At 40.9% G+C, this 22,367-nt stretch overlaps 1 protein-coding gene across 1 annotated transcript in view; it reads right to left on the bottom strand.

Annotated features, from left to right (window-relative positions):
• LOC126189073 (Parkinson disease protein 7 homolog) overlaps positions 1-22,367 on the bottom strand; it is a 147,107-nt gene that overhangs the window by 17,551 nt on the left and 107,189 nt on the right. Inside the window, exon 3 of the mRNA XM_049930913.1 lies at positions 16,784-16,853. Within this exon, the coding sequence (XP_049786870.1) occupies positions 16,784-16,853 (70 nt within the window). The remainder of the gene's footprint in view (positions 1-16,783; positions 16,854-22,367) is intronic.

Consider the following 22,367-nt stretch of genomic DNA (forward strand, 5'->3'; position numbering starts at 1 on the left):
TACGCAGCAATTTTTGTGCCTGGAGGGCACTGACTGTTTCTAACAACAGGGTGCCATTCCGTAATCTGGAACAAGACTTTACAGGACCTGCAATTGCGTTGACACCTTTCTGAATAATGTAAGGGTTGACCGTGGAGAAGTCGTGACCTTCGTCAGACCGAGAAACAACAAGGAACTGTGGCAACGATGGAAGAACTGTCTGTGGCTGAGACTCAGTGAACTTACGTTTGTGAGCAGACATAGTGGAAGGTGAGGAAACCATTGCGGAAGAATCCCCCATGATTACCAGCGTCTCCGATGGTGCGCTCCTCCCTTGTGGGGGCCCTCACTGAGGGCACTCCCGCCTTAGGTGATTGTTCACACCTCCCGACAAACGGACGGAGGGACCAATCGGCACTTTCGGAAGGTATCAGCTCAGGTGATCACCCCTCCCTGGGCCTGGCCGTTACCAGGGGGTACGTACGTGTCCTACCTGTCTACCCGGGGCGGGGAATTACGCGTTACCCCGTCACCGGCTACGCATGGATGTGCGTGTGTTGGCCTTCAGACACGCACAGGGAGGAAAAAAGAGAAAGGGAAAGGAAAGAAGAGGGGTCTCAAACGCCGCAGCGGAGAAAAGTGCATAGAGAAGCGGGAAGGAAAAGAGAAGGACAGAGGAAGGACGAAGACTTGTAAGTATAGAAAGCAAGGAATTTGTAACAGTTTAGAGCGTCCGTCTCCGGACGTAGACACAAACCATACTCCCAGAGGGGGAGAAAGGGAAGGAAAGAGCCAGAGGTGGGGGGTGGGGTAAGATGGGGGAGGGGGAAGGATGAGGAAAGGGAAGGTATGCAGCCCGGAAAGGAAGAAGGGCCACATTAGCTCGGGGTCCCGTGCTCGCTACGCACGTGTCCACAAAAGAGTTGTGAACCCCCTGGGGGGGGGGGGGGGGGGGGGGGGGGGGGGGGGGGGGGGGATAATTACTGTGTTGACAAATACACAGACAGGAGGTCTGAAATACTGCGATGTCTATTTCATTTGTGAATTACAAAAAAGTAAAAATACAGCATACAATGCTTAAGATATACAACAATAATTTCATTTCAAGCCAACTAAGCACTATGTTGGAACTATTTATTTCTCTTTTCTTTCATCTTTCTCCAAAACTATCATTTTCTCAGAATGACCTGTTTTACTCTCACCTGACATTTCAACTCAAGTTTCTTTTTCTATTGGTTTTTCTATTTGTATTATCTTTCTGAAAAACCTTTGAATTTCTTGACTTCTAGTCTGAATTTGTCTTTCTTGAGTAAGATCTCCTGTTCAATTTACATTTATTCCAAGTACTTTTTCTCTTGCCTCACTACCTGTTTTCTCTGTTTCCCCGTTTTGGAAGAATGTGTAGATCATCTTTTTTAGTTTGTCTTCCTTCATTCTCTCTAGGTATCCATAGAGTGTAACATGCCATTTCATAGTACATGTCATTATTTGGTCTCAAAGACCAATCATAATCATTCTTTATTGTATTTGATATAGAGCACAAGATTCTTCTTTCTATCTTTTCCAAACTTTCTAATGCTATTTTGCATCCAGATTAAAGTTCTGCTTTTGCTCCATAAATGACTTTTACTCTTACAACTGCATTATAGTGCCTTAATTTAATATCTTTATAAAACATTCTTATTTTAAAGATTTCCCACTTTCATGTACATTCGTTTCATTTTTACAGTACTGACTAACTGCTTCTTTTTCACTTTTTATGTTTATATTTAGAGGTGTTTATATTTATAGGTGTCTATTTTCTTGATGTTTCCATACTTCATTTTGAAAATTCTTGGTGAGTTACTTTCATATGTCATGTATTCTGTCTACTCAAAAAACATTTGAATTAATCATGTCAAGTGGCCTAAATTTAAAAAAGGTCCTGATTTAACACACTCCCCTTTTGGTGAAATATTGACAGGATACATGAAGCCATGCCAAATTACAGCTTGATAGGCAGTACAATGGGGGCAACTGCCGTGCTTTTGTAAAGGCCAATTGTTCTATGTTGCAACAGTTACAAATAACTCAAGTTTGCTTACCATTGCTCATACTCTAAGGGGACTTCTATATTAGAGTGTGGTGATTCTGCTCAACTGTTTAGGTGCAACAGCCTGGTTACTGAACATGTTCTTGGTGCACAGCAAATTTATCCCAATTTCATCAGGTTACCTTCCATCAGGAAAGTGGGTGCACTTAGCAACTTACGTAATTTATAAATTATGCAAATCCAGATTTCAGCTAGTGCCTAGCCATTATCAATGCACTATTTTTTAATCTCTACACTTTTTAGTTCCTTGTTGTTCGGTCAGCAGTCACAGTTCTTTGACTGACTGGCACCCGAACAACAGGGAGATTAAAAAATAGTGCAATGATAATGGTTAGGTGCTAGCTGAAATCTCGATTTGTGGGGAGAGAGAAGAAAAGAGAGAAAGCGAGAGAGAGAGAGAGAGAGAGAGAGAGAGAGAGAGAGAGAGAGAGAGACACAACTGATTGCTGCACCCTATCATTTATAAATTATCCTAATTTGCTGTCAAAGCAGTTCATAAAACTTGTCACACAAATTTAGATCATGTTTTGGCAGTTTGCATCATGTGATAGAATGACTTCCTGATGCTGACTTTTTTTTCTACATTTGTAGCCAGCCAGCATGCCACAAGGCTGTGCAAGTGGTGCCTTTACTACTCAGATAATGATGGAGTTACCCCAGATTAAAGCCAATTTAAAAAAAAAAAAAAAAAAATTATTCCTCAGTTTTGTCAGATTTTAAAAAGGCTGTATCTCAAAGGATCCTCTCAGACTGGATTTTACTTTTCACCACTCAGAAAAGCTCTTTTCACCTTTGATTAGGGATAGACAGACCAGTCCAAGGATTGTAAACTGATGAATAAAAACTTTTTAATCGACTATAATCTTGGATAACTCTATCATTATCTCCGTAATCAGGTGCCACTTGCAACGCCTTATGGCATACTGGCAAGCTGCAAATGAAAAAATCAGCATCAGGAAATCATTCTATCATACGACACAAACTGCCAAAATATGATCCACATTTGTTAGGAGCCACTTTGACAGGAATTGTAATAAATCTACTGCACACTGAACACACAGTCAGAACTAGGCTGTTTTACATGAAAGATTGAGCAGATCCCTAAGTAGTAGCATGGAAGTCCACTTAGATGGTGAACAACAGTAAAGCTAACTTTGTGATTTATTTGCATCTGTCATGACATGGAAAATCTAACGTTTACAAAAGCATTGATAGTGGCCCCACCATACTACTTATCACCCAGTAATTTGACAAGGCTTCACATAGGACCTATATATACAACCTGTAAGCAACTCATAAATGTGGAGAGGGATCCCTTGACACTGCAAAATGGTCCATTTGGGGAACTGCCTTTTCAGCCATTTTCTTCAGAAGTTTTAGTCTTTTCTTTGCATTTTCTGAAGTTCCATCCATTACTATGAGATCATCTGCAAAGGCCAAACAATTTATTGATTCTTTCATTCTATACAGATTTATGTAGTTACATATTAACCTTTGTTTATCTGCAATTTTCCATTCTTTTATAATTATTTCCAACATAAATTGAATGATTGCAGGGACAAACTGTCTCCTTGTCTTACTGCTGGTATAATTTAGAAGAGATTAGAAGTTGTTCCAAGAAATTTAACTTTACATGCTGTGTGAATACCTAAACAAATTCGTATGAGAATAGTTTTCCTATCTATTGCAAATTTATGATGCAACTATTCATACACAAAAAATATTGATGCAAGGGATTTCGATTGCCTTTAAGATTTCATTGCACAATTGTACATGAACATACCATTTTCGTACATTTTCATAAATTGCTCAGTTATTCTTTGTGGCTGTCTATAGCTGAATTATTGTGGCTGAAAGAAAACACACACACACACACACACACACACACACACACACACACGAAAGGAGGTGCATTAAGGATGTGCATTTAAGATTATTTATGGTGTATAACTTTGCTTCCACCATTTTTTCCCCAACATTTGAGGCTTTAATGAAACAAATTGGTTACACATGTATCATCCAAAGTATTTTGCATCGCTGGCCACTACTTTCTCCCATCTTTCGGGCAGTGTATGAATCCTGCGTTGAAAAAATGGTTCATCTTTTGAAGCGATCCACGAATCAATTCAATTTGTGACTTCTTCATGAGATCGGAAGTGTTGGTCAGCCAGGCCACGTGCCATTGATCTAAACAGGTCATCGTCAGAGGAAGCAATGCCTGGAGAATACGGCAGGTGGGGTAGGACTTCCCATTTTAATGTTTCCGAGTACGTTTTGACCTCTTTTGCAATGTGGGGTCGAGCGTTGTCATGCTGCAAAATCACTATACAGGGTGATTCAAAAAGAATACCACAACTTTAAAAATGTGTATTTAATGAAAGAAACATAATATAACCTTCTGTTATACATCATTACAAAGAGTATTTAAAAAGGTTTTTTTTTCACTCAAAAACAAGTTCAGAGATGTTCAATATGGCCCCCTCCAGAAACTCTAGCAATATCAACCCGATACTCCAACTCGTTCCACACTCTCTGTAGCATATCAGGCGTAACAGTTTGGATAGCTGCTGTTATTTCTCGTTTCAAATCATCAATGGTGGCTGGGAGAGGTGGCCAAAACACCATATCCTTAACATACCTCCATAAGAAAAAAATCGCAGGGGGTAAGATCAGGGCTTCTTGGAGGCCAGTGATGAAGTGCTGGATGCGTGCTACATTTTCATCACTCGTTCTCGGCCGTCCAGAACTTTTCCCTTTGCACAAACACCCATTCTCTGTAAACTGTTTACATCAACATTTAATACACCACCTATCAGGAGGTTTAACACCATACTTCGTTCGAAATGCACGCTGAACAACTGTCGTCGATTCACTTCTGCCGTACTCAATAACACAAAAAGCTTTCTGTTGAGCGGTCGCCATCTTAGCATCAACTGACGCTGACGCCTAGTCAACAGCGCCTCAAGCGAACAAATGTACAACTAAATGAAACTTTATAGCTCCCTTAATTCGCCGACAGATAGTGCTTAGCTCTGCCTTTTGTTGTTGCAGAATTTTAAATTCCTAAAGTTGTGGTATTCTTTTTGAATCACCCTGTATAGTGCCTCTCGCTGTATTGTGGCCGTTTGTCTTTTAATGCTCTGCTCAAACACATTAATTGCATTCGACAGCAAGCACCTGTGATTGTTTCACTTGGTTTTAACACCTCATGGTACACTCTGCATCTACATCTACATCTACATCTACATTTACATCCATACTCCGCAAGCCACCTGACGGTGTGTGGCGGAGGGTACCCTGAGTACCTCTATCAGTTCTCCCTTATATTCCAGTCTCGTATTGTTCGTGGAATCTCTCTGATTTTATCCTCATGGTCTCTTTGCGAGATATACGTAGGAGGGAGCAATATACTGCTTGACTCTTCGGTGAAGGTATGTTCTCGAAACTTTAACAAAAGCCTGTACCGAGCTACTGAGTGTCTCTCCTGCAGAGTCTTCCACTGGAGTTTATCTATCATCTCCGTAACGCTTTCGCAATTACTAAATGATCCTGTAACGAAGCGCACTGCTGTCTGTTGGATCTTCTCTATCTCTTCTATCAACCCTATCTGGTACGGATCCCACACTGCTGAGCAGTATTCAAGCAGTGGGCGAACAAGCGTACTGTAACCTACTTCCTTTGTTTTCGGATTGCATTTCCTTAGGATTCTTCCAATGAATCTCAGTCTGGCATCTGCTTTACCGGCGATCATCTTTATATGATCATTCCATTTTAAATCACTCCTAATGCTTACTCCCAGATAATTTATGGAATTAACTGCTTCCAGTTGCTGACCTGCTATTTTGTAGCTAAATGATAAGGGATCTATCTTTCTTTGTATTCGCAGCACTTTACACTTGTCTACATTGAGAGTGAATTGCCATTCCCTGCACCATGCGTCAATTCGCTGCAGATCCTCCTGCATTTCAGTACAATTTTCCATTGGTACAACCTCTTGATACACCAAGCATCATCTGCAAAAAGCCTCAGTGAACTTCCGATGTCATCCACAAGGTCATTTATGTATATTGTGAATAGCAACGGTCCTATGACACTCCCCTGCGGCACACCTGAAATCACTCTCACTTCGGAAGACTTCTCTCCATTGAGAATGACATGCTGCATTCTGTTATCTAGGAACTCTTCAATCCAATCACACAATTGGTCTGATAGTCCATATGCCCTTACATTGTTCATTAAATGACTGTGGGGAATTGTATCGAACGCCTTGCAGAAGTCAAGAAACACGGCATCTACCTGTGAAGCCGTGTCTATGGCTCTCTGAGTCTCGTGGACGAATAGCGCGAGCTGGGTTTCACACGACCGTCTTTTTCGAAACCCATGCTGATTCCTGCAGAGTAGATTTATAGTCTCCAGAAAAGTCATTATATTTGAAAATAATACGTGTTCTAAAATTCTACAACTGATCGACGTTAGAGATATAGGTTTATAGATCTGCACATCTGTTCGACATCCCTTCTTGAAAATGGGGATGACATGTGCCATTTTCCAATCCTTTGGAACTCTATGCTCTTCTACAGACCTACGGTACACCGCTGCAAGAAGGGGGCAAGTTCCTTCGTGTACTCTGTGTAAAATCGAACTGGTATCCCATCAGGTCCAGCGGCCTTTCCTCTTCTGAGCGATTTTAATTGTTTCTCTATCCCTCTGTCGTCTATTTCGGTATCTACCATTTTGTCATCTGTGCGACAATCTAGAGAAGGAACTACAGTGCTGTCTTCCTCTGTGAAACAGCTTTGGAAAAAGACATTTAGTATTTCGGCCTTTAGTCTGCCATCCTCTGTTTCAGTACCATTTTGGTCACACAGTGTCTGGACATTTTGCTTTGATCCACCTACCGCTTTGACACAAGACCAAAATTTCTTAGGATTTTCTGCCAAGTCAGTACATAGAACTTTACTTTCGAATTCACTGAACGCCTCTCGCATAGCCCTCCTCACACTACATTTCGCTTCGCGTAATTTTTGTTTGTCTGCAAGGCTTTGGCTATGTTTATGTTTGCTGTGAAGTTCCCTTTGCTTCCGCAGCAGTCTTCTAACTCGGTTGTTGTACCACGGTGGCTCTTTTCCATCTCTTACGATCTTGCTTGGCACATACTCATCTGACGCATATTGTACGATGGTTCTAAACTTTGTCCACTGATCCTCAACACTATCTGTACTTGAGACAAAACTTTTGTGTTGAGCCATCAGGTACTCTGTAATCTGCTTTTTGTCACTTTTGCTAAACAGAAAAATCTTCCTACCTTTTTTTAATATTTCTATTTACGGCTGAAATGCAGTAAACGCTTTATGATCGCTGATTCCCTGTTCTGCATTAACTGTTTCAAATAGTTCGGGTCTGTCACCAGAAGGTCTAATATGTTATCGCCATGAATTGGTTCTCTGTTTAACTGCTCAAGGTAGTTTTCAGATAAAGCACTTAAAAAATTTTCCACTGGATTTTTGGTCCCTGCCACCCGTTATGAACGTTTGAGTCTCCCAGTCTGTATCCGGCAAATTAAAATCTCCACCCAGAACTATAACATGGTGGGGAAATCTACTCGAAATATTTTCCAAATTATCCTTCAGGTGCTCAGCCACAACTGCTGCTGAGCCAGGGGGCCTATAGAGACATCCAATTACCATCTCTGAGCCTGTTTTAACCGTGACCTTCGGGACCGATGACCGTAGCAGTCTGGTCCCTTTAATCCCACAAACCAACCAACCAACCAACCAACCGTGACCTTCACCCAAATTATTTCACATTTCGGATCTCCATGAATTTCCTTCGATACTATTGCACTTCTTATCGCTATAAACACACCTCCCCCTTCACTGTCCAGCCTGTCTCTGCGGTATTCATTCCAATCTGAGTTTAGGATTTCATTACTGTTTACGTCTGGTTTCAGCCAACTTTCTGTCCCTACTACTATATGGACGTCGTGACCGTTTATTAATCAGAGCAGTTCTGGGACCTTTCTATAGACGCTCCTGCAGTTTACTATTAGCACATTAATATTGTTATTCCCTGTTGCATTTTGCCTACTCCTACCTTGCCACATCTCAGGAGGCATCTCGTCGGGCCTAGGGAGGGAATTCTCTAACCTAAAAAAACCCCCATGTACACTCCACACGTACTCCGCTACCCTTGTAGCCGCTTCTGGCGTGTAGTGCACGCCTGACCTATTCAGGGGGACCCTACATTTCTCCCCCTGATAGCGGAGGTCGAGAAATTTGCACCCCAGATCTCCGCAGGATCGTCTGAGCCTCTGGTTTAAGCCTTCCACTTGGCTCCCAACCAGAGGACCGCGATCGGTTCTGGGAACAATACTACAAATAGTTAGCTCTGATTCCACCCCACGAGCGAGGCTTTCCGTCTTCACCAATTCCACCAACCGCCTGTACGAACTGAGGATGACCTCTGAACCCAGACGGCAGGAGTCATTGGTGCCGACATGAGCAACAATTTGCAGTCGGGTGCACCCAGTGCTCTCTATCGCCACCGGCAGGGCCTCCTCCACATCTCGGATGAGACCCCCTGGGAAGCAGACAGAGTGAACACCGACCTTCTTCCCTGACCTTTCCGCTATTTCCCTAAGGGGCTCCATCACCCGCCTAACGTTGGAGCTCCCAATAACTAATAAACCCCTCCCCCCGTGTGCCTGCTCGGACCTTGCTGAAGGACCGGCCACATGTCCACTCACAGGCAGAGCGGGCAATGCCACATGGCCAGCCTCCACATTTACCCTCCGCCTCATGCGCCGCTGAATCCGCCACTCCCCCTGGGGAGAGGGTGGCCCAACCTCACCCGGTACCCACGAAGATGTCTCGACAGCAGGGACAGTGGATGATGTATGTAACACCTGGGGTGTACAATGCGACGCACCAGACTCCCCACTGCCGCTACACTCCGAGGCAGCAGCCTGAAGACGGCTGACCGGGCCATCAACACGTTCAGCTGTTCGCGAACAGTGGCCAGCTCCTCCTGCGTCCGTACACAGCAGTCACACAACCTATCCATCCTAAGGAATCAATTTACTGAAGAGAGTTAATCAACCTTTAACTAGACTGCTAATTCACTAAAGGCGGCTGTTTATTTACTAAACTGTGGTTGCTAGCCACTTCTTGTAGAAAACAATGAAAATAGCACTACCTGTCTCTGGACTGTATTGAAAACAAACACTAGCAATACTGGCACTATGGCTGACTAAAGGGACTCTCTCTGACTGTATTCAAAATAAACACGAAATCTATGGAACACTATTACTAGCACTCAGCAATTAAAGCTTCCTAAAAGCAAAAACACACGAAAGAAGAAGTGGCAAGTAAGGAAAATACAGTTAATACTTAAATTAACGTAGCTCGCTGCACAGCAGACGTGAAGCAGATGGCAGTTACGACACACATGCAATGCCAAGCTGGTCCCACCAAATGCAGAGCCGTGAATATTCGGTTTGGCCATTGATGTGGAAGCATGGCTGGGATATCCAGATGATTTTTTGCATTTAGGGTTATCATAATGAACCCATTTTTCATCCCTGGTCACAATGTGATGCAGAAATCCCTTCCGTTTTTGCCTCTGAAGCAACTGTTCACAAATGCTTTTCAATGTCTCTTGGTTTCAGCTCAAACGGGACCCAAGTTCCTTCTTTCTGAATCTTGCCCATGGCCTTGAGGTGTTTTGAAATAGCTTGCTGCGTCACTCCCACTAATTATGCCAATTCTTCTTTGGTTTGACGCGAGTCTTCACTCAGCAATATCTCCAATTCTGCATCTTTGAAAACATTCTCTCTTCCACCACTATGCCAGTCTACCACAGTAAAATCACCATCCCTGAAGCATTGAAACCACTCATGACATGTTCTTTCACTAACAGTGTCCTTACCATTCGTACTTGAGAGCATTCAATGAGACTCAGCCGCTATTTTCTTCATATTGGAAATAAACAGTAACACCTCCCGCAAACGACTAGAATTAGGCTCGTAAACTGACATTTTCAATCAAGAGCAACTTTATGATGCAGACACAAATTGACTAATGTTTGAATCACATGATGTTGACCAAGGTCCAAGCTAACTGCCTGATGTCTGCGAACTGTTTCTTTCGATCGCTACTTACCATTGTCGCCACTTATTCGCAAACGGCGGAAGCAAAGTTGTACACATTGTATATGCCTGGTTGCAAAAGTTACATCAAAGTTATTAGATATTACTAATTGCACGCCAGATGGACAAGAAGTTATTGGAAATAACACACTGTCAAATTTCCTAACAGGACAAGAGCTGTGCCATGACGTATGGTTTGCATAGCTTACTTCTTGTAGTCAGTCAGTCAGTCAGTCAGTCTGCCCTCCAACAGTGATTAGGCACTCAATTAGTCTGGAGGAAAACCATTCTTGAAGCTACCAAATAAGTCTCAAGGCACAATAAAATGGAAGTTATAAAGTTTATAATGTATATTTAAAAACAAAGATGATGTGACTTACCATATGAAAGTGCTGGCAGGTCGACAGATACACAAACAAACACATACATACACATAAAATTCAAGCTTTCGCAACGAATGGTTGCTTCGTCAGGAAAGAGGGAAGGAGAGGGAAAGATGAAAGGATGTGGGTTTTAAGGGAGAGGGTAAGGAGTCATTCCTATCCCTGGATTGGCCTTTACAAATGTCTGCTTGTGTCTGTGTATGTGCGGATGGATGTGTATGCGCGCGCGCGCGAGCGAGTGTATACCTGTCCTTTTTTTCCCCCTAAGGTAAGTCTTTCCGCTCCCGGGATTGGAATGACTCCTTACCCTCTCCCTTAAAACCCACATCCTTTCATCTTTCCCTCTCCTTCCCTCTTTCCTGATGAAGCAACCATTGGTTGCGAAAGCTTGAATTTTGTGTGTATGTATGAGTTTGTGTATCTATTGACCTGCCAGTGCTTTCGTATGGTACGTCACATCATCTTTGTTTTTAAATATATTTTTCCCGCGTGGAATGTTTCCCTCTAGTATATTCGTATCATTAAGGTTTATAATGTGGTTTACAACAAACATCAATATATGAAAAAGATGTCACAGACAATCAGTATATTTTGTTCACCATAAGAAGTTACATAATGTGCCCGATTACAAAAATACCATAAAGGAAAACTGCATTACAGGTAGCTTTCATCCCTCACATGCAACAGAACAGTATAATCTGCACACTGACAGAATGTAACTGACAATACATGTAAAATAAATATAAGAAAACTAAAATCAAATTTGTTTACTTCTTTATTTAGTAGAGCAAAGAGTATATGTAGCACAGTAGGAATTATGAACATGTAGCTATGACGAAACACTGAACAACTGATGTATACTGAAAGCAATAAGTTACCAAAACCACATCAGAAACTACTGAAGAAAAATACATATTTACATCTTTTGTAAAACATATTAATTCGCAGGCAAGTTTTAAAGTCAGAAACAAATTTTTACACCTACAACAATGGTGTTCTCCCTGGCAAACAACAGGAGACATTGCAGAAAGCATTCCAGTAACATTCAGTAAAGGGCTGAAGCCCAAATGTACACTACTTAGCACAGCAGCTTGCATTAGGCAATAATAACACAGAACTCAGCTCAGTTTACAGCAAGAATGCCTGCAGTGCCCAAAGGGATAATGGACTTACAAAGCTGATGCAAATGTCTGAGGGCCCAAGATCAGGTGAATGAGGATGGTGCAGAATGACTTCCCAACCCAACTCCTGTACAGTGTTTTTAGTCAGTCTAGCAGAATGCAGGCAGGCATTATTGTGGAATAACATCACTTCACACTATCTTCCTGGTCACTGTTCTTGGACTGCGTCTGCAAGACATCTCAGTTGTCGAAAATAAATATCAGCAGTGATGATTACACATCGGGGAAGCAATTCATTGTACACCACACCACTGCTGTTCCACCAGATGCATAACATTATCTTCTGAGAATGCATGCAGGTCTTTGTAAGGGGAGTTGCTGCTTTGTTTGAGCTCAACCTAGTTTCTTTTTCTTATGTTAGTGTAGAGACACCATTTCTCACCACTAGTAAAAAATACATGAGCCAATTGATGACAAGCAAGCAGATTTGCACATATGAACACCTGCTGATTTTTGTGATTTAAGCTTATATCACTTGGTACCCATTTTTGAACCTTCCCTATTGAATGCAAATGACTCATGATGATGGAATGATCATAAATCATAACATTTGCCACTTCGCAAGTACAACGATGTGAATCATTGTGGATTTGTGCATTTAAACAATCTTCATCAAACCCCCAAGGGCTTCCTCAGCACGGAGAGTGACTACTGTCAAAATGATCCTTCTTAAAATGAGAAAACCATTTTCATGTCATGCTCTGTCCAATGGCATTATCCCCACACACAACACAAATGTTTCTGGGTGCCTCAATTGCTGTCACCCCTCTATTGAACTCAAACAGAAGAATATATCATATGTTCCGATTTCTCCACTTGGCACTCCATTTTCTAGTGTCCACAGCTCCACTCACTATCTCCAAATGATAAAATGACAATATGTACACTCAAGTACTAACAGTGAACTACAAATAAAAATGACAATGAACAAACCCATAGCAACCAGAATACCAATATGCAAAACAAAATGGTACAAACGAATGCACCAACCTAATATTTTGAGCAAATTGGCTGAACTACAATGGATTTCTGAACTACTGCTATGAAAATGATTGCCATTGTCGTCTAACAGTGAATGGTAGAGCTCCTTGGATCTACAGTTCTGCGCAACACAATGTAGCCACAAACCTTAGTACACATTTATCAATTATTCAGACTTATGACCACATTTGTCACAGACTTACTCGGCATGCCATGCAAAGAATCGTGTCTATATCTAGCTTTGATTCACGGGAAGCAGAAAGCTGCTTCACTGCTGAAAAAACTTCCTTATATAAACAAATCAGAGGTGCATCCCTTGTGAAAGCAGTTTATCAGGAAATGTTTTACTTTTTTCATAAAAAACTAAAAGCTACAGGTTTCAGATTTACAAGTTTTTTTGCCATGCAATTTTTTTCAAATGATTGTTTATGACACTTTGAAGTTAAGTAAATTACTACCTGTTGTTTGAAGAATACGCAGCGAATTACGTACACTGCGATTCTAAAATCAATTTTCAGACATCCACTAGGAATTTCTGAACGCCAATTCATCCTCTATTTTTAAGGTGTCAGGAAGATTGTGCCCATGTTTGTTTCCTTTTTTAAGAAGCTCATGAGTTCACAAGCATTTATAAGCAATGTTGGTACTTTTCAGTTGGTGCTCTTTAAATTACACAGTGTTGTTGTTGTTGTTGTTGTGTTGGTCTTCAGTCCAGAGACTGGTTTGATGCAGGTCTTCATGCTACTCCAACCTGTGCAAGTGCAAGCTTCTTTATCTCCCAGTACCTACTGCAACCTACATCCTTCTGAATCTGCTTACTATACTCATCTCTTGGTCTTCTATGATTTTTACCCTCCACACTGCCCTCCAATACTAAATGGGTGATCCCTTGATGCTTCAGAATACGTCCTACCAACCAATCCCTTCTTCTAGTCAAGTGTGTGTGTGGTTTGAGGTTTTCGGTTTCCGTTCTTCTAGTCAAGTTGTGCCACAAATTTCTCTTCTCTCCAATTCTATTCAGTACCTCCTCATCAGTTATGTGATCTATCCACCTAATCTAAAGCATTCTTCTGTAGCACCACATTTCGAAAGCTTCTATTCTCTTCTTGTCCAAACTATTTATCATCCATGTTTCACTTCCATACATGGCTACACTCCATACAAACATCTGCTTTCTTTGGGATTGGAATTATTATTTTCTCCTTGAAGTCTGAGGGTATTTCGCCTACCTTGCTAACCAGATGGTAGAATTCTGTCAGGGCCGGCTCTCCAAAGTCTATCAATAGTGCTAATGGAATGTTGTCTACTCCTGGGGACTTCTTTCGACTCAGGTCTTTCAGTGCTCTGTCATAGTCTTCACACAGTATCATATCTCCCATTTCATCTTCATCTACATCCTCTTCCATTTCCATAATATTGGCCTCAAGTACATCACCCTTGTATAGAGCCTCTATGTGCTCCTTTCTGCTTTCCCTTCTTTGCTTAGAACTGGTTTTCCATCTGAGCTCTTGATACTCATACAAGTGGTTCTCTTTTTTCCAAAGATCTCTTTAATTTTCCTCTAGGCAATATCTATCTTACCCCTAGTGATATATGCCTTTATGTCCTTATATTTGTCCTCTAACCATATTCCTGCTTAGCCATTTTGCACTTCCTGTCAATCTCATTTTTAGACATTTGTATTCCTTTTTGCCTGCTTCATTTACTACTTTTTATACTGTTTCCTTTCATCAGTTAAATTCAACATCAAGGATTTCTATTAGCCCTCTACTTTTTACCTAGTTGATCCTCTGCTGCCTTCACTATTTCGAATCCTGCCTCGGGCATGGATGTGTGTGATGTCCTTAGGTTAGTTAGGTTTAAGTAGTTCTAAGTTCTAGGGGACTGATGACCACAGATGTCAAGTCCCATAGTGCTCAGAGCCATTTTGAACCTTCACTATTTCATCTCTCGAAGCAACTCACTCTTCTTCTAATGTATTTCTTTCTCCCGTTCTAGTCAATCGTTCCCTAATGCTCTCCCAAACTCTCTGCAGCTTTGGTTCTTTCAGTTTATCCAGGTCCCATCTCTTTAAATTTCTACCTTTTTGCAGTTTCTTCAGTTTTAGTCTACAGTTTATTACTAATGAATTGTGGTCAGAGTCCACATCTGCCCCTGGAAATGTCTTACAATTTAAAACCTGGTTCCTGAATCTGTCTTACCACTATATAATCTATCTGCCACCTTCCAGTGTCTCCACACCTCTTCCACAGCACAGAATTCCCGGTACAGTGGTAGAGAGGGTGATGCAGAGATTTTCTTGGCCTCCCTCAGTAGAGCTTGTTTCCACCTTGAGTGAGGTGGAGGGATGTGACTCAGTACAGGTAACCAGTGGCATGGGGTTGATTTGATGGAACCAGTAATGAAGCGCATTGTGTCGTTAAGTTGTGTGTCTACCTTCTTCATATATACACTTTCCAACCACATTTTGAGGTGATTCTTTTCCTATGCAGCAGAGCTGATCTTTTCAGAAAAACCACATTGAACACACTGCTCACCTCACATCACTTACAATTGTGTGCTCAGACTCCTCAGTATGTAGCCATGAGAATTCACAAAAAAAAAGAAAAAATAAATAAATACATAAATAAATAAAAGGGTGTGGCATAATAAATATGAAGGTGATGTTGTTGCGGTCTTCAGTCCAGACTGGTTTGATGCAGCTCTCCATGCATATGAAGATAAATATTTTAAAAAGCAAATTATATGATTTTTCTCATTTAAAGATGCTACTACTCAGTGGAAGGTTTCATGAAAGATGAAGTGAGACTGAGCTGGAACCCTATAATGGAATAAAAATTACTATGGTTATAGTGGATGTAAATGTAAGCTTGACAAATTTTAAATAGGTAAATTCTTCACCAGGCAATATTGTATGTGTGACAAAATTTCAAATAATCAAATTGTAACCTCGACATGTCTCTTGAACATCAGACATATGTTCTGAAATTATGTATGTTATGAGATGAATAAAACATATTTCACAGAACCATTGTTCCAGGTATATCACAATTGTAAAAGAGTTAAATTCCCATATGTCATTGTTATTATCATTAAACACAATTACTCAATTGAGATATAAATTTACTGCAATGATAGAAGCACAAAAAGATGTAAATGAATCCTACTGTAAAAACCCAGTTTATGAAAGTGAGCTGCAATATCCACCTCCTAATATTTATCCCGTTGTATTGTAGACATGCCTTCTGTTGCTTCCACTTTGCCATGACCTTCAGATTGTAACCGTCTTACACAACTTCTCGGAATACTGCAGTGGTGAAAGATGTCAGGGAGGCATTGGTGAAAGTTGTCTGAGAGGCAGCCAGACACTGCCCTTCTCCCACTGTGCAAACGTACATTAAGAGTGTAAATGGTGGATAGGTTTGACATATCCACTGAATGTTTGTAGTAAGCATTTTAGATTATGTGAAAATGAAAAAAATGTACAAAAATTTTGACTTTTTACGTACCATTGGTGAAAGGAATATTACCATATTATTTAATGTAAATGTGTATTTTAGGTTTGTTTGTCATTTTCCACATACTCTAAGATCTCTTCACACTGAATTTATGGAAAAAATAGTGCACCTAATCTAATCTGATTTAAAAGTGTAACTGAAGGCTGTTTCTTTGTTTGTGTGTCATTACTTCTAATCAAAGCGTCAATACTTATTGCCAATTAGTCTTTTGGCCTTGTAAACAGGTATTTTTCCACATTCATACAACTGTGCCTCTGGGTTCAAGGAGAACTGTTTCAGTTTTAAAGAAATGCAGGTCTGTTAGGTTCACTGATCCATTCTGTCACTGCCAACCTCTGTCAGAATTACACAATTTTTTTCCTATGATTCAGAACCAATGGGAACAAATTTTGCAAACAATTTGTCAAAATTGTAAATGAGCAAAAGGAGCTTAAAAATTAAATGCTTATGTGCATTGCATTGGAATCAATTGTGGAAACTATTTGAAGTTTTTTTTTACATACCAGCACAAATTGCTGCTATGAGACGGCCAGATTTTTCCTGTTCCTTCAACAATGACCCAACCTCGTTTGACTGAAATCATGAAGAAAAATACATTTAATAACACACCTCCACATCATCACACAGCAATAACAGACTATTTCAGCACAATAAAGCTAAAACACATATTTGTGGGCATCTTTTACAAATCAACAGTCAATTAGTCACATAGTACAATACTTACATTACCTACATGACTGATAAAAAAATGCAAGTAGCTATCCAGTCAAAAGAATTTCAAGCCACTGACAGAGACAATAACCAGCATAATTCATCTCAAGGATTATTCACACACTGGTTTCAGTGAAGCAGACTCAATAAAACAAAAATGTTGAGAAACTTTGTCTAACAAAGATTTGTCTCATACCTACTTTTTAATTTCCCAATCTACAAATTTAATTATATTCATTATGCTTTAATTTTTTTACAGATATATAGTAAACATTTATTTTGGTTGTGTTTGAAACTAACAAATAATTGGTGAGAAAGATCATACTGATTAATGTATTTGCCAACTAGCACAAGAGTGAAGGCTAGTGTGAATTTTTAAGCTGTAAGTATACCTATGCACCAGCAATATTCACCTGTATGTGAATCACTTTAACAATTGTGTATATTGAACCATAAAATTATCTTCCATGACGAATGACAGCTGTAAAATGGGGAATTAACAATTTTGGATTTTCCTTACACATCCTCCATTTCAGCAACATAGATATACATACTACAGGAAAACATATTTCACAAATATGAAAAAAACACTAACTCTGAAACGATCACAACCCTTTGAAATTTCAAAATCACTGGTGTGCTGACGTGTCACTGCCAAGTAACACAGCTCAATAAAATGCATTGTTGTTATAACTCAATGAATGTAGAGCATACAGAGAAAGAACTGATACACTAGTGAAGATAACTAAAAGAAATGCACAATGAGATAAACAGAAATGACAATAATTACAGTGAAGTCACTGCAGTTCATGGTGGTCCCCTGCACATTAGAAGAGGTGGAACACGGTACTTAACTGGGTGTGTGATCACCACACACAGCTACACATGGTCTGCACCATGCTCCCATGCAGACCAAAATGTTGGTAAGGAGCTCTTGTGGTGGCGCATTCCATTCCTCCACTAGTGTAGTTGACAATGCTGGAAGGTTGTTGGTGCATGTGGACATGTTTGAACACATAATGCACACAGGAATGTTCTTGAACATGATCATTTTGGTGGTTCAAGTGTTACAGTGTTGGGAGGCATTTGTATGAGGGTTCTCTCTGCCTTGAAGCGAATTTTCTTACTTGGTTCGGATGGACTTCACCTTCCATCAGACCTTTTCTGCGACATGACTACTATTATGCAGTAACAGCTGCTAGTGGGTTCACAAACAGGTTTTATTACCCCAATTACAAATAGATTCAATTTCCAATTGACAATAACTTCAAACAATCAGCTAATAATAAAAACAGACATTCACACTTCTAAGTCAAATTCAGTCCTCTGTTATATAGAGATCTCCCTAGTTACAGAGTCCTATAATTGCAGAACTTCAACATGGATGAACCTGCTCTGTAGACTCTGAGCTCCTGCCTGCTCTGATGTTATGAGCAGCTGTCTAGCACTCGTAGAACATCTCCACCATAAATCACAACACCAATCTGAACAGAACCTAATTTTCTTTTACCTATAACTATTATTACTTAAACATAGTCTTCCAAGGTTCAATTCTCGGCCTTATACATTCCTATGAACACCAACACGCATGACCTCACAATCTCAATTCAGCATCAAGGGTGCATATCACCAACTCTCCTCGACCACCATAGACATTTACACCCTTACAGCATACTGTCCTTAAAATCTTTGAACATGGTACACTCTACAGTTAACATTATTGTGACACTGTACTCCGAGGATATGCAGCAAATGGACTGGCCTGCCCATTCCCACCAAATTAAATGTCACCAAGCATATGTGGAATGGGTTGGGGAGATTTATTGCAGCACATCCACATACACCAATCACCACCAGCATTGTCATGCAGATAGAGGAATGGCATGGCTCCTACCACAAGGACTCCCTACCTACCTTGTGGCCAGAATGAGAGCACATTTCAGAGCATGCATTGCCATCTGCAGTGATCACACATCCTATTAAGAACCTATGTCCCATCATTTATAATGTTCAGGGAATTATCATGAATTGTGGTGTAATTATGGTCTTTGAATAAAACTGTAATTTATGTTTGTCTCATTGTGCATTTCTTCCAGTTACCCTCTGTGCTATATTGTAGCAGTTCTTTTTATGTATTGTCCAAGTTTCCTCAAGCTATGTTACTTGGCCATAACATATCATGTGAAAGTTACTCTTGTCCATAAGTTTTGCACAACAGTGTACATTGTTATTTTGTGAGTATGACACATCTCTGGTTGTATAAATAAATACATTCATCGGAAATCTGTTCTACTCTGTTCAACTCTTCAGAGCAACAAGATGAGAATTTTGATTCTGTGATACATACATACATACATACATAGTGTATGTCCCCATACATTATAACCATACATTGTATAGCTGAAATTTTCAAGTGCCACAAAATCTGACATTTTACTGATTAAAAAGTTGCAGTAGAAGTGGTAGCTAATTAGAATTTTAGGTTTAGTGCATCTGCAGTGTGAAAGTGACAGAGAGTGTGTGTTTATGGTATTAAGTGTCAAATTATGGTAACATTATGAATCGGGATAGTATGCTTTTCATCTTTATGAAGCAATTACAGAGGATACTAACAAGGCTTATTAGAAATAATGAGAGGTATCCAGAATGAGATTTCCACTCTGCAGCGGAGTGTGCGCTGATATGAAACTTCCTGGCAGATTAAAACTGTGTTTGGAAGGTAGGAGACGAGATACTGGCAGAAGTAAAGCTGTGAGTACCGGGCGTGAGTCGTGCTTCGGTAGCTCAGATGGTAGAGCACTTGCCTGCTAAAGGCAAAGGTCCCGAGTTCGAGTCTCGGTCAGGCACATAGTTTTAATCTGCCAGGAAGTTTCAATTGAGAGGTAGTCTATCGCCATGATTTCAATACTGACTAAAGCTCAGATAGTTATGCTTGAGGGCACTTACAGAGCTATCGATGCCAATCTTTGGTGTGACCCCCATATTAACATCACCAAAAACAATACGAGGACATGGTGCAGCAGAAATTGGTAATCTATTCCTAAATCCATCCGTCTTTTATGAAACAGATGTGAGCCCACTATTAAATGGTTTATCAGGCCATGATATCAAATGGCAACAATAATCATCACTAATCATGATTAGCTGAGAATAAAAATTATAAATGCCAACACACTATACAAAGAGAATTTACAGGCTGAGCGAAAGGAAAGAAGTTTATAAAACGACGATAGCAGGTTTGAAATTTAATTCTTTACTACTCACACCTCAGAGCACCATTACCCATCAACAACAGTCCTACCCCACTGAATGTCTGTCATCCGTTCATAGCACCCAGATCTGGCCTTGCCGATAACATGCTACCAGCAAGATCCATAAACTTGACCTCCTGACCATTGTAATTAGTAACTGTCCTTCCACTGAAAGAATCTCCACTCTTGTCAACCAACACCTCCAACAAATTGCTTATAGGCTAGCCAATAATATTAAAATCTGGAGCATGGCCATGGATACCCACATGACACCATCTTATGCCAGTCTGTTTATGGGCAATCTAGAGAAAGGTCAAACAAATTTGTTTGAACAGTCAATTCGCCAGAAAAATTTTAAAATTCAAATCTAGAGAAAACCTTCCTAGCTTCCCAAAACCACAGCGAACTTGTCTGGTTCAGGTTCACTGATAATATCTCCATGATCTGGACTCAGGACCAAGACACCCTGTCCTCATTTCTCCACAGCCTCAACACCTTCTCTCTCATTTGCTTCACATGTTCCTCCTCAGCCAAAAATGCCTCCTTCCTGCACGGTTGCCTCCACTTCTCTGATGGCTCCATCTCTGTCCATATCAAGAACATCAACTGCCAACAAAAACGGTTCAAATGGCTCTGAGCACTATGGGACTGAACTTCTGAGGTCATCAGTCGCCTAGAACTTAGAACTACTTAAACCTAACTAACCTAATGACAACACACACATCCATGCCCGCACGCAATATCACACTCATATAGCCTGCCCACCCATGGATGGTGTATCTACAGTGACTAACTCCCTTGCCCAGTATGCTAGAGGTCTCACAAAAGCCTTCATAGACAGGCAATTGTCCCCAAGCCTAGTCCGAAACAGATATTCCCATGCCATATCCTCACACACATCCCCTAATCCCCCGACTATCCCTGAGAACCAGATGCAAAGGAGCATCCCCCTTATGACCCAATATCAAATCAGACTGGTGCAACTGTACCACGGCCTTCACCAAGGCTTCGACAATCAATCATCGTGCTCAGAAATGGACATCATACCCATGATCCTCCCCACGATCCTAAAGTGGTATTTCACTGCCCACTGAACCTACACCACATCCTTGTCCATCTCTATGTCACTCCCACTCCCAATCGTTTGCCACAAGAGTCCTATCCGTGTGGAAGACCCAGGTACAACACTGGCCCTATTCACCCACCTGGCAGACCCTACTCTTGTCCTATCACATACTTAACCCATACTGTCCGACACAGGGCTACTTGTGAGAGTAGCCATGTCATATACGAGTTCTGTTGCAATTTTTGCATAGAGTTTTATGTGGTCATGACCACCAATCAGCTGTCCACCACAAATGCCCACCACCAAACAGTGGACAAGAGCAGAGCTGACCACCCAATGACAGATCACGTTGCTGAGCACAACATGCTCGAATTCAATAACTGCTTCACAAACTGGGCCCCCTGGATCCTTCACCACCTTTTTTTAAATACAGAGATGGGAGATATCCTTGCAACTCATCCTACATTCCCATAATCTTCTGGTCTTCTTCATATCTGCAAGCCCACACCCTCTACACAACAGACTCCCTTCCTCTGTCCTGTCACACTGTCCCAATCCAGACCTTCACTTCACCATCATCGCCATGCGCAGCACGAACTCACTGGCTCTGATGCCCAATTGTCACATTCCTATCCTGAGAACATGCCTGCTCCTGCCACATCCCTATCCTGCACATCTACTATCTCCCTCCAAGCTGTCGACCACTCTTTCCTAACCCTCCTCCCACCTCTTTTCTCCCTCTGTCCCGCCCCATCCCCCCTCTCCCAACCTACACAACAAATCATGCACAATAGCTCATTAAAGGATTCAAGGATTTGTCCGAAAGCTAGCAAACTCTTCATTCTTTTTTCTTTGCTTGTTGATAGAGTCCTCTTTTACTCCTAAAATTTACACTCTGCCAAACTTACCTTAGTGCATTTAATTCTTTACTAAAACTATTCTTACAATATTATGTATGTACTTTTCCTTTACAACAGGCCAGGAACATTTGTAATAAAAGGCGAGAAAACAAGTGGCTAACATCCTGGATCAAAATATCTTATTCTAGGAAGAGAGAGC

This window comes from Schistocerca cancellata, chromosome 1 (assembly GCF_023864275.1).
Source record: "Schistocerca cancellata isolate TAMUIC-IGC-003103 chromosome 1, iqSchCanc2.1, whole genome shotgun sequence".
In the NCBI taxonomy this organism is placed as follows: domain Eukaryota; kingdom Metazoa; phylum Arthropoda; class Insecta; order Orthoptera; family Acrididae; genus Schistocerca; species Schistocerca cancellata.